At 54.1% G+C, this 12,993-nt stretch overlaps 2 protein-coding genes across 3 annotated transcripts in view; one reads left to right on the top strand and one right to left on the bottom strand.

Moving 5' to 3' along the window:
* The window catches only part of LOC101950459 (complement C3-like), a 214,266-nt gene that overhangs the window by 101,245 nt on the left and 100,028 nt on the right, over positions 1–12,993 (top strand). The window lies entirely within an intron of this gene.
* The window catches only part of LOC101953192 (complement C3), a 219,455-nt gene that overhangs the window by 5,623 nt on the left and 200,839 nt on the right, over positions 1–12,993 (bottom strand). For both annotated transcript variants that reach the window (XM_065576277.1, XM_065576276.1), the window contains 7 exons: positions 11,300–11,458; positions 8,864–9,014; positions 7,829–7,880; positions 7,520–7,607; positions 6,469–6,558; positions 5,472–5,577; positions 3,868–3,957 (listed from right to left, as the gene is read on the bottom strand). In XM_065576277.1, the coding sequence (XP_065432349.1) occupies positions 3,868–3,957; positions 5,472–5,577; positions 6,469–6,558; positions 7,520–7,607; positions 7,829–7,880; positions 8,864–9,014; positions 11,300–11,458 (736 nt within the window). The remainder of the gene's footprint in view (positions 1–3,867; positions 3,958–5,471; positions 5,578–6,468; positions 6,559–7,519; positions 7,608–7,828; positions 7,881–8,863; positions 9,015–11,299; positions 11,459–12,993) is intronic.

Here is a 12,993-nt window from a genome sequence, read left to right on the forward strand (position 1 = left end):
CCCACCAGCCACAGATGTTTGGTGGCTGGCGGGAGGCACTCAGTGGAGAGCAGCGGGCAGGAGGTCTCAGGGGAGGGGGCAGAGTGGGGACAGGAAGTGGCAAAGCGGGGGTGGGGTCTTGGGGGAAGGGGCAGAGTGGGGGTGGAGCACCCACCGGGAAAAATAAAAGTCAGCGCCAGTGCTATGGGGCACGGTAAAAGAAGAAACAAGGGACGGAGGGGTAGGTTGCAGGGTCTAAATGAGGCGATCCTGAGCAGACCGACTCAGACACTCTGCAAAGGAATCAGTAGACGTTGCCCAGAGGAACTCTGCCTGGATGTATGAAATAACCAAGGACCATAAATAGGCCTGGCAATCACAGCTCACTTCCCTCTCTGCACTGATGGATATCAGCCTGGGTCAGCGCCAGGAGGAGCCTGGTCACAGGACTTAGTGGAGCTGCAGATGGGGAATCAAAGGTGATGGGAAGGACAGATCCGGAGACTGAGCGCCTCTCTGTGTGCCCAGCAGACAGCCGGGCTACAGCAAGTTCCCCACTGAACAACGGCCCCACCAATGGGTCTCCACCCTCTTCTAGGGGATCCCTTCCTAAGAGTCAGTGGGGAGTGGAGCCTCCATGGCTCATTCAATACTTGGCCTCTGTGCTGAAACTGACAGCAGGGGGCTGAGGGGGGCCAGCTCTGGGCATCCTGGAATGAGAAGACCCAGATATTTTAAAGAAGTGCCTGACTTCATGTCACCCCCCTCCCACCCCAGGCCGGATTCCAACCATTGAAACAGCTGGTATGTTTCCAATGAAGTTTCAGAACCAGGGAGGAGCATCCCCGTCGGAATGGCTGGAAACCCAGCAACTCCTGCATCCCAGACTGCCCTGCTTCAATGTGTGCAGCCCCACTCCACGGATCAGCTGGCTTCGCCCAGCCCGCAAGGCCCTGATGGACAGAGAGGAGGAACTGACGTCTCCAATACCCGCTCCCTCCCAGTCACCCGGCTGGCTAGAGAAATGCTGTTTCTACATCCTGCTGCCAGCTCTCCTGCGATTGGCGGGTGCGGTTGCCATTGGAGAAGGGAGGGAGGGACCGTGTGTGAGGGTAGGTGGTCAGAGATGGTGGAAACCCTCTGTGAATGCCGGGAGGAGGGATAGGAGAGGGAGTGAAGGAAGATATTGAGACTCTGCGGGGGTGAGGGACAGGCTTCAGGCTGGGAAAGTGGGTCCCGGGGGTTCCTACCTCCTCCAAGGCCCATTCCAGCCCCTCTGGGTTCCACTCCCTGGCTCGATCCCAGACCCTGCAGTCCCTTCTGGGTCCTCTCTTGCCTCACCTCCCCAGGTGTGCATGAGTTCATGTGGGGGTGCATCCCCCACATATTTCCACTGAGGGTGCCCTCACCCCGACCCTGGTCCCACCATTCCTGTATGTGGTGGTGTGTAGCAGGGACACAGCTGGCCAAGAGTCAGAGCTCCAGGCTGGGGGACAGACCCAGGGACCATCCTGCCTGTGGCTGTCATGAGCCTGTATCGCACGTGAGAATCACCCAGAACCCACAGGGAAGGAGGGTCGTGATCAGCGACAGAGGGGGTGATGCTGGGGGGCCTTGGGAGTGCACGTTTGCTGGTAAAGCTGACAAGGGAGCCTCCACCCGAGATTAGGGTTACCATTCGTCCGGATTCTCCCGGACATATCCGGCTTTTTTGAGTTAAAAATAGCATCCGGGGGGGGATTTGTAAATGTCCGGATTTCCCCCCCATGCAGAGCGCGTGCGGCTGACAGGGCAGCCAGCCGGATCGTGCCACTCGCACGGGGCTCCGGCAGCCAGAGCCCCTCCTCCGCTTCCCCCTCCTCTCCCCTGCAGCTTGAGATCACTCCCCTCCTCTCTCTCCCTCCCTCCCCATCCCTGCATTCGCAGATCGCCGGCCGTTCGCATCGGGCCTCCGGCAGTCTGGAGCTCCTCCTCCTCTCCCCCCCCCCCCCCCCGCTGCCCAGCGCGCCGCTCTGCAGCACTCTGCGAAGGCGGGGACCAGGTTGCGCGCTCCGCCAGGGAGCGCAGCAGCGTGTTGGGCTCCACGCGGAGCTCGAGATGCTGTTCTGAGCGGCACGGTAAGGGGGCCAGGGGGTCAGAGATGGGGCAGGGATAGGGTTACTATATCTATTAACTAAAAAAAGAGGTCCCTCCACGGGCCCTGGCCCCGCCCATTTCCCCACCCCCGCCCGCCCCAACTCCGCCCCTTCCCCGCCCTAACTCTGCCCCCTCCTCCCTCTCACTCCCAGCCACGCGGAAAGGGCTGCCCGAGCGCTACCGGCTTCACGGTTTGCCGGGTAGCCCCCAGACCCTGCGCCCCCGGCCGGCGCTTCCCCAGCGCAGCTGGAGCCCGGGAGGGGAAGCGCCCAGCCGGGGGCGCAGGGTCTGGAGGCTGCCCGGCAAACCGTAAAGCCGGTAGCGCTTGGGCTTCGGGCAGCCCCCTTGCCTCCGGACCCTGCGCCCCCGGCCGGGCACTTCCCTTCCCGGGCTCTGGCGGCGCAGGGTCCGGAGGTATGGGGGCTGCCCAAAGCCCGTAGCGCTCGGCTCTTAAACAGAGCCGAAGAGTCGGGGAGGAGCAGAGCCGCCGCGGCCGGAGGCTCTGCTCCTCCCCTGACTCTTTGGCTCTGTTTAAGAGCCGAGCTGCCCCAGCGCTACCGGCTTCGGGCAGCCCCCATGCCTCCGGACCCTGCGCCGCCGGAGCCCGGGAGGGGAACTGCCTGCCCGGCGGCTGGGGTCCGGAGGCAAGGGGGCTGCCCGAAGCCGGTAGTGCTCGGGCAGCTCGGCTCTTAAACAGAGCCGAAGAGTCAGGGGAGGAGCAGAGCTACCATTTTCCCGGACATGTAGCTCAGTGGTTTGAGCATTGGCCTGCTAAACCCAGGGTTGTAAGTTCAATCCTTAAGGGGGCTATTAAAGGATCTGGGGCAAAAATCTGTCTGGGGATTGGTCCTGCTTTGAGCAGGGGGTTGGACTAGATGACCTCCTGAGGTCCCTTCCAACCCTGACATTCTATGATTCTATGTTTGGCTTTTTGGCAATTCCCCCGGGACAGGGGTTTGAGTGCCGAAAAGCCGGACATGTCCGGGAAAAAGAGGACGTATGGTAACCCTAGGCAGGGAGGTTCTGCAGTCCAGAGACAGGGAGCAGGGTTGGATGGGTCGGGAGTTCGGGGAGGGGGGCTTTCTGGGGGTGGGGGGGTGGATAAGGTTTTGGCCAGTCAGGGTACAGGTAGGGGATAGGGTCCTAGGGGGGCAGTTAGAGTGGGGGGGGTCCCAGGAGGGGGCAGTCAGGGGACAAGGAGCGGGGGGGGGGGTTGGGAGTTCTGGGGGGGGGCTGTCAGGGGGCAGGAGTGGGGAGAGGGATCGGAGCAGTCAGGGAACAGGGAGCAGAGGGGTTTAGATGGGTCGGGAGTTCTGGAGGGGGCTGTCAGGGGGTGGGGAGTGGTTGGATGGGACGTGGGAGTCCCGGGGGTCTGTCTGGGGGTGGGGGTGTGGATAAGGGTTGGGGCTGTCAGGGTACAGGTAGGGGGTAGAGTCCTAGGGGGCCAGTTAGGATGGGGAGAGGGTCTCAGGAGGGGGCAGTCAGGGGACAAGAGGCAGGGAGGCTTAGGTAGGGGGTGGAGTCCTGGGGGGCAGTTAGGGGCAGGGGTCCCAGGAGGGGGCAGTCAGGAGACAAGGAGTGGGGGGAAGGGTTAGGGGTTCTGAGGGGGGCAGGAAGTGGGAGGGAGTGGAAGGGGCGGGGCTAGGGCAGGACAGGAGCAGGGCTAGGGCTGGGCTCCTCCCGTCCTCTTTTTTGATTGATGAAATATGGTAACCCTACCCGAGATGTAAGCAGAGACAGGACTCTCCTTACCTTCTGCACAGCGGCAGACTTCCCCGTGACAGATCTTATTGAAGAGCCCGCTCTCCTTAGACGGGTGGTAGAACTTGGTGCACCGGTCATCTAGAGAAAGATCAGAGACACGGATCATTCCCCCTCCCGCAGAACAACGGCCGCGGTTTACAGCATCTAGGAGACAACCCTGAAGCCCTTACTCAAGCAGAAGTCCCACTGGGTGACCCCGGGGAAGGGAGCAGCAGTCAGTGGGAACGACTTTCTTAGCTATAGGAAACCATCAACTTGAAATGATGGAATGGTGCTTGTTGGAGATACCCTGTTAATCACACTAGCAGGAAATTCACCGCTGGAGGTAAAACGGGGGGAGAGGGCAAGTAGGATAATTATTGCCTGTAGTCAGAGGTCCCTTTATTATTTTGTCTACCTTTGCATGGGTGTGTTAAGGTGATGAGTGTGACCATGTATTTCCAGCATGGGGTAATATTAGAACAGGAGGAACTGGGAGATGGGCAGGAAGTCAGACTAGATTATTATGATGGTCCCGTCTGGTCTTAAAGTCTGAGTCTAAAACCCCTGTGTTCTAATCCAGTAGTTCTCAACCAGGGGGACACATACCCCAGCGGTACCCCAGGGTTATGTTAACTTATCTAGATATTTGCCTAGTTTTACAACAGGCTCTAGAACCCTGCAGCAGGACTGGGATCCCGCAGGGCCCTTTGCCATAATAGCAGGAGTGAGATAAAAATTCAACAAACACTGCAGGAGCAGGTGGGAGTGAGAGTAGATATTGTGTGGGGGTATGAGAGCAGGATTGAAAAAAATAGTCCTCATTCGCCTCCAACAACATGAACTCCCCAGCCAGCAGCCACTGTTCTCTGGCCGCTCAGCTCTGAAGGTAGCGCTCCCGCCAGCAGCAGCGCACAAGTAAGGGTGGCAATATCATAGCACGTTACCCTAACGTCTGCGCTGCTGCTGGCAGCGGCACTGCCTTGAGAGCGGGAAAGCTGGCCAGCGGCTGCTACTTTCCATCCACTGACTAACAAGGCTCACAAGTGTAAACAGGCTCACGTCTCACACGGAAATGTAAGTACAATATTTATATTCCAGTTGATTTATTTTATAATTATATGGTAAAAAATGAGGAAGTCAGCAATTTGTTGGTATTAGTGTGGCTGGGACACGTTTGCATTTTTATGTCTGATTTTGAAAGTAAGTCATTTTTAAGTGAGGTGAAACTTGGGGTACGCACGGCAAATCCGACTCCTGAAAGGGGTACAGTGACCTGGAAAAGTCAAGAAGAGAGCATGAGCTAGTGTAGAGCAGGAGATGGGGATTCAGGACGCCTGGGTTCTATTTCCAATGGTGGGAGGGGACTGTGTGTGCGGAAGCTGTACTTAGAGCTCTGAACCGGCAATCTGCTCCCAGCTGTGCTACTAGCTGTCTAGGGTTTACCTGAGGGCAAGTCTCTCAACATCTCAGTGCATCCCCTCTGTGACACGGGGATAATGATACCTAAGTACTGCAGCAAAAGACTGCAAGAGGTAATGATACCAATGTAACCCAGAGCAGAATTTGAAGCCATGGTGCCTTGAATGGTGAGAAGAGCTGCGATCTGTTACCTATGGTGTAATAGTCGTAGACTGTGACGGATGCCGGCTGAATGAGACCAACTTCGAAAAACTGGTGAGCTTTAAACTTCAGGCATTCATCCTCTGTGTGAGAAACCTGGGTGGGGGGGAAATAACAGGATTATAATAATATTTAATGGAGATAGCCTATCTCCTAGAACTGGAAAGGACCTTGCGTCAAGTCCCCTGCCTTCACTAGCAAGACCAAATACTGATTTTTGCCCCCAATCCCTAAGTGGCCCTCTTAAGGATTGAGCTCACAACCCTGGGTTTAGCGGGCCAATGCTGAAACCACTGAGCTATTCCTCCCCCCGTTGCTTAAGCTGAAGGGTGGCTGGATGGAAGAGAGAAAATGAAAAAGAAAGGGAGATGTTGGGGAAAGAAGAGGACAAAGAGAAAGTGAGGTAGGTGGAGGAAAGAAGAACTAGAGAAGTGAAAGGAGCAAGGAAAGAAGAAATGAATAACACACAGGAGCGACGCCAGGGTTTTTGCTGTCCTAGGCGGCAGCGCTCTTCCTCTGAGCATTCGGTGGCGGGGGTCCTTCCGCTCCACATCTTTGCGGCACTTCGGTGGAATTTCCGCCGAAGACCCGGAGCGGAAGGACCCCCCACCGCCGGATTTCCGCTGAGTGCAGCAAAATGCCGCCCCCCAAATCCTGCCGCCCTAGGCGACCGCTTAGGGTCACCTAGTAGAAGCGCCGGCCCTCATGACACAGAGAAGCAAATTCAGTCTTCATATCAGATGCTGTATTTCCCACTGAAGTCAATGGACCTACATCCATATACACCAGCTGAGGATCTGGCCCATTCAGTTGTTCCTAGTGGAAAGCCTGAATCTGGACCAGTGAGTCAAATTCGGCCATGGGTTGCAGTTTGTCAACCTGCTGACGTCTGCGGGGATGCCAGGGTGTGTCTGGGAGAGCAGTTTGGCTCATCAGGAGCCCATGAAATTAACACAGGATCAGAGAAGCCCCTTGTCAAGTCTTTACCTTGTCCACGTAGATCATGAGGTTGCCTCTGTCGGACGGGGCTTTGTCGATTTCAAACTTGGAAATGTATCTGTCGACCCCTTTGGAAAGCTAAATGTGAACAAGGAAAAGCAAGAGGCGTTGTGGGTAAGGCAGCGTCTCTGTGAAAGTCCTGCAGCTGGGCGAAAAAAACTCACCATCTCAATATGTGACCCAGTGTTGTCATGCTTGTAATCATGTCTCCCATGATAGGATCTGCGTGGAGGATACTAGCCTGCCATTTACTCAACACCTAGGGTTGCCAGGCGTCTGGTTTTCGAGTGGAACACCTGGTTGAAAAGGGACCCTGGCAGTCTGGTCAGCAGCGCAGCTGCCTGACCTGGCTCCACACAGTTCCCGGAAGCGACCGTCATGTTCGACTCCTAGGCACAGAAGCGGCCACAGGGAGACCGCACACTGACCACGCCCCGAGCGCCAGCTCCGCAGCGCCCATTGGCCAGGAACTGCGGCCAATGGGAGCTGCAGGGGCGGTGCCTGCGGGTGCAGGCAGCACGTAGAGCCCCCTGACCCCTCCGCCTAGGAGCTGGAGGGACATGTCACCGCTTCCAGGAGCTGCCTGAGGTAAGTGCTGCCTGGCTGCCTTTATATGACCAGATTTTCAAAGTAGCCGGCGCAACCTACATAATTTGTCCCGGCCCCTGTTTATGTCTGTGAATTTGGACATTGGGCTCATGGCCTATTCATCCACTGGCATCTCCTCTATCAATGCCAACAAAGGGCCCACATCATGCCAATTGCGGTGCTGGTTACGGAGATGTGAACACCCATCCCCAAGGAAACTGAGCTGAGTCCCAAAAAGGCCCCCAAACTGCCCGACGGAGATGACGTTCCATCACCGACCTGGAGAGAACTGGTTGCGGTTTCCTAAAGCTGTTACCAATCCTTAGAGCCATCTGGTCTCCCTCCAGGTATAACCCTGGAGCCCGACTGTTCACCTGCTGCATTGGATTTTCTCATCTGAAAGCCCCAGCCGAGCCACTGCATTCTCTGTTCTCAGATTACACTGACGTACTCTGTTAAGATCCTCCACGTCCGGTGAGAAGCCAGTGAGCATGGAGACATCGATGATGGACATTGTGGCATCAACCACACCGAGGAACCTAACGAGGAGAAGAGAAAAAACCCTTTTGATCAGAATTCATCACCTGAACATTGATTTTGTGATCACTCCACCAGCTCCTGTTGCTTTATCATAACTTTTTTGGCCATTCCATAGAAAAATTCATAGCCCAGGATTCTCCAGTTACCCCCTTCATCTGTCCATCTACCACTACATCTGTCCATCTATTTATCATCTATCATTAAAGGGCATTGTTCTCACCTGATGCAGATTTCAATATGGACTGAACGTATCGCTCCTTCCGGTTTCTTAACTAAAAACATTGCAGAAGAGAAAAGAAATTAATATCTCAGTGTAAATTTCATGCCAGATAAACCCTCTGTTGGTTTTTAGGTGTCCTAACATCGCTTAGTAATTAAACAGGTCCTAGAGTAGGTGTGAAAAATCCCTCAATAAACCTCCCCGCCCCTCCAGCAATCCATAAGTAACTCTTCCTGTCCCTGGCACACAAACTAAAAAGCCTCTCCCAGCTGGGTGGCACAAACGAAATATAGTCTTGGGTTAGCAGAAAGAGGAACTGAAACAGAGAGAGCCGGTGGGTGTGAACTTGGACAGCTGAGAAAGTTAAGAACAATTTATGGTTGGCTCCTGTTTCTGGAAAAGCAGTGTCAAAATCCCGGATCCCTCTATCCTATACTGGTCTAATGTGTGGTCATATCTCCCTCTACTGGCCAGCCCTAGCAACTAGCGATCAGCTATTCACAGCTAAAGGAAATTACTCCTTTAGCCCAAGCCACAGAGGCTTGTGTTTTGGGTGCCGAAGATCCTGATTTCTGTCCCAGGCTGATTTCACACCCAGGCTGTCTGGAAATGTGTGCACTGGAAGTCTGGGTCTGTCACCAGACTGCCTGGCATGGGCTCATCTCTACTTTAGAGGGAGACAATACCCAGAGTAGCTGCTAACAAGTGCCAGGATGAGAGAAGGCAGCATCTGCTCCCTCATCTGGAATGACCCTGCATTAGTTGCAACATAGAACATGTAGTAGTTGGAAACCTTATTTAGTGCCTGCCCTATGGGTATAATTTTGTAGGACTCGGGAACTGGGAGAGTTTGAAGAAGCTTCACAAAAATACTTTCCAAAGTTAAGAATGTGATTGCAGAGATGGTGGTTGGTTTACACATTGGTGTCAATCCTCTGCTGTCCATGGAGTTAAACTGCTGTAACTGAGCCAAATTTGTCCAGATCTGAGGATTGACAGCAAGCTTCACAAGAGAAAAGACAGGCGGTTACTTACCATCCTGGGCTTCTTCGATCGATACCCTCAGGTCAAACTTCTTACACTGAGATTCATCCTCCCGTAACTTTGCATTATAAACTGTCATTACGGTTAAGGTCCCTTGTCCAGTTCCTTCTGCCTTCACGGTGAAGTCTTCATTCCATTTGGTCTGTAAAGTTGATCCAAGGTTAATTTTCTTTTGTACTTCATTATTATTTAAAGACAGGGCAAATGAAGCTAATGAAGAAAATGAAGCTGGTGAGATTGACAGTCACTCACCCGGAGGGGCTGGGCGGACTCTGCAGAGACAATAGCATGAAGGAGAAAAAAGGTCACTCCCAGGCAGTAACTCTTTGATCTCCAGACATATTGCTTCTCCAGAGCCAAGCCTAAATATAGGGTTACCATATTTGAACATTGAAAAAAGAGGACACTCCACGGGGCCCCGGCCCCGCCCCAACTCCGCCCCTTCCCTGCCCCCATTCCAACCCCTTCCCCAAAGTCTCCGCCCCTTCCCCTGAGCACCCCACATTCCCCCTCCTCCCTCCCAGCCACAGGAAACAACTGCACCAATTCTAAAGTCAGGCACTCCACTAGTATAGACTCCCATGACTTTAATGAAGCTGCTCAGTGGAGGAGCTGCTCAGTTTTTGGGAGCGGTCAGGACACGCAGCTCACACTGTTCTGTTTCCCAGCTCCCCAGATGCCTTGGAGCACCCAGTTCTCCTCCCTGCCCGGTAAAATCCTGGACATTTTGAGCTATTTAATTCTTTAATTCTAAAATTAGCAACTGCTGCTGCTCCCTGACTCTTCCAGCAGCCCCGTTGCCTCCGGACCCCAGCTGCTGGCCAGGCACTTCTCTTACCTGGGCTCCAGCTACTCTGCTCCTCCCCTCTCAGACTGTAAGAGCCGAGCTGCTGGCTTCGGGCAGCCCCCCCCCTGCCTCCGGACCCCACTTCTCCTACCTGGGCTCCGCTGCTCTGCTCCTCCCCTCTCAGACTGTAAGAGCTGAGCTGCTGGCTTCGGGCAGCCCTCCCCTGCCTCAGGACCCAGAGCTGGCTGGGCACTTCCCTTCCCCGGCTCCAGCTGAGCTGCTCGGCTCCTCCGCTCTCAGACTTACAGAGCTGAGCTGCCCGAGCCAGCGTTACCGGCTTCGGGCAGCCCCCCCCGCCTCCGGACCTTGCACCGCGGGAGCAGCTCAGCTGGAGCCGGGTAGGAGAAGTGCCTGGCTGGGGGCTCGGGGTCCGGAGGCAGGGGGGGGCTGCCCGAAGCCAGTAGCGCTGGCTCGGGCAGCTTGGCTCTGTAAATCTGAGAGGGGAGGAGCGGAGCAGAGCCGCAGCAGGAGAGGAAGTGCCGGCCGGCATTTTCCCGGACATGTGTGGCTTTTCAGCAATTCCCCCCGGACGGGGGTTTGATTGCTGAAAAGCCGGACATGTCCGGGAAAAACCGGATGTATGGTAACCCTACTAAATAGCAACCCATCCCCTCCTACTTCTGGATTCAGCTCAAAACCTCACACTCCAGGTCACTAACCCTGGAACAATTTACCTCGGGATGTGTGAGGCAAACCCCAGCCAGCCCAGGGCTGCTCACTCAGCTGCGGTGACTCACCCCTCCAACGGAGCCTGCAGTGACTATCCCTGGTCAGGGCCCAGGCCAGATGACCCCAGGCACAAGTATTTCACTGTCCCCATTAGAGCTGCGAGTTACTCTGAACAACAGCTCTAGTTGGCCAGGGACCTTCCTCCGGCCTTGCAGTGTTACAGACGCCCCAGGCTTCTGTCCTGCCCTTGATCCGGTTCCTGTTCCTGCCCCAGCCATGCCCGAGCCTTGTTCCAGCTCACTTCAGCCTTGTCTGTGCCCTGCTCTGACCTTGCTCCAGCCCTGTTACAGACCTGCTCCAGCCTGCATCCACCTCCTGACCTCCCAGGCCTGTGGACTGATTCCAACCTGGCTTTGACCGTCGGCCTGCAACCGGACTCTGACTTCAATCCTGATTTGGCTTGTCTGTGGATTCTGACCCACGGCCTGTTCCCAGACCCTGATTTCGGCATTGCCCTTGGCCCAGTCCCGACTCTACAGCCAGCTCCAACCACCAGGCCTGACTGCCTAGAAGCTAGGGCCTGACAGGATGTGGTGGATTCTCCATCACTTCAAGTCTTTAAGTCAAGACTGGATATCTACCTAAGAGACACCTCACAGCTCAGCTAGAAGTTATGGGCTTGATGCAGAAATTAGTAGGTGAGGTTCTCTGGCCTGTGTCATGCCGAAGGTCAGAAGAGATGATCATAATGGTCCCTTCTGGTCTTAAAAATCTGAGTCAAAAGTGTGGATGATTTGGATCTGGTGCCGGGAATCTGAATCCCCCCTCCCAAAAGGGTTTGGATAGGAGGTTCTAGTCAAATCCTCTTTCTCTATAATCAGTGATCTCTACTAAACAGGGAAGCACGATACCTCTGCTGTTTTGGCCACCAGAGCGTTCTGGTTTAAGATGTTGTACTTTATCAAACTAGCACGGCGCGGCAGGAGAATAGAAACGTCCAAATTCAGGTCTTTGTGCTGCGGAATGTCTATCTGGTACTGTGCAAGAGCCTGGAACACCATGATGGTCGCCTAGAACACCGGGAGGAAGACAAAGAGTTACACCTTATTGTCCTATTGCACTGAACATCTGACAACTTCTAAAGAGACTCTTTAATGAAGTGGAACCAAAAATACAATTAAAAGAAAACACCAGGGTTCCACTGGGTGTCACGCAGGCAAAGGGTTGTATGACAATATTACCTGGCTCCTCTGTCGTGTGTTTCATCAGTAGATCTCCAAGCACTTTACAAAGCAGTACAATATCTTTATCCCCATTTTACAGATGGGGAAATGGAGGCACAGGGCAGGGAAGTAACTTTCCCAGCGTCGCCCAGGAAGCCAGTGGCCAAGCCAGGAATAGAACCCATGGTCAATAAATAAATCATGCATGGTCAATTAGCTTCACATGGCCCCTAGCTATTAACAGGGGCCGATTGTCAGCTGGACACAGCGCAACAAGATAGTGGCTCCTTCTGTGTATATGTAACCCACACACCTCCTGGTGGCACCAAGACCACTTAGAGAGAGAGATTAATGAGTGTGCTACAGCCTTAGCTAAGGGCTGTATGACTTTTAGCTCATGCAGGAGAGGCTCATGCATTTAGCTCCAGAAGTCCAAGGTTCGATCCCGCCCACCGACGACCGGGGTCTATCGGTATTACAAGTGGGGGCTTGTCTGGGACTCAAACACGGGACCTGTTGCTAAATGCATGAGCCTCTCCTGCATGTGCTAAAAGCCATGTGGTCCTTAGCTAAGGCTGTAGCAGATGCATTAATCTCTCTCGCTATGTGGTCTCGTTGCCACTGGAGGGGACAGAGCACCACACCCAGGAGGTGTGTAGGTTACATATATACAGACATCTATGCCACACACAGCACAGTGTTAGGGATAGAACACATGGCCCGTGACTCCAAAAATACAGACCACTCCCAGCAGAGCTTGTAGCATCCTTTTAGGTAGAGAAAAGACAAGCCTCAGTAGCAAGGAATGTAAAGGGGTTTCTCTACTGAGGCTGCTGGACAGACAGACCCTATAGTTCCTAGTGGCCCCGTACCCCAGGGAAGGGAGGGATATCTGAAGACACTCCATAGGGATATTTATTTAGCTGTCACTAGCAATAGGGCTTTTATCTCTAGTGCTTTGAGTAAGCACAGTTTAAAAAAAAGAATCCAAAAAACCATAAGCTTACAGTTCTACTTAGAGATGGATTAAACCTAAATCAATTCAGATTAGTCATGATTCAACAATGGCTTTGTCATATGGACTCAGACCGTTGGTCCTACATGCCTGGTACCCTGTCTCCAGACCAATGGCCAAAAAACAAACAAATGCCAGAATGAGTCCAGATGGGAAGAGAAGGCCCCATGACTCCCTGGGGACAACTCGCTGTCTTAAAGAGAAGCATGTGCTCACACCCATCACCTTGGCAGAATGGAGCCTCTAGTGAGAAGATTGAGTCATGCTCCTTTGCTGATCTCTGCCTTAGGTGAACAATGGCAAAGACCTCATAGGTCACGTTGCCCATCTCCCAGGCAATGCAGGATTGTTCTCTACCGGGCATTCT

The sequence above is a fragment of the Chrysemys picta genome, chromosome 22, assembly GCF_011386835.1.
Source record: "Chrysemys picta bellii isolate R12L10 chromosome 22, ASM1138683v2, whole genome shotgun sequence".
NCBI classification, from domain to species: Eukaryota; Metazoa; Chordata; order Testudines; family Emydidae; genus Chrysemys; species Chrysemys picta.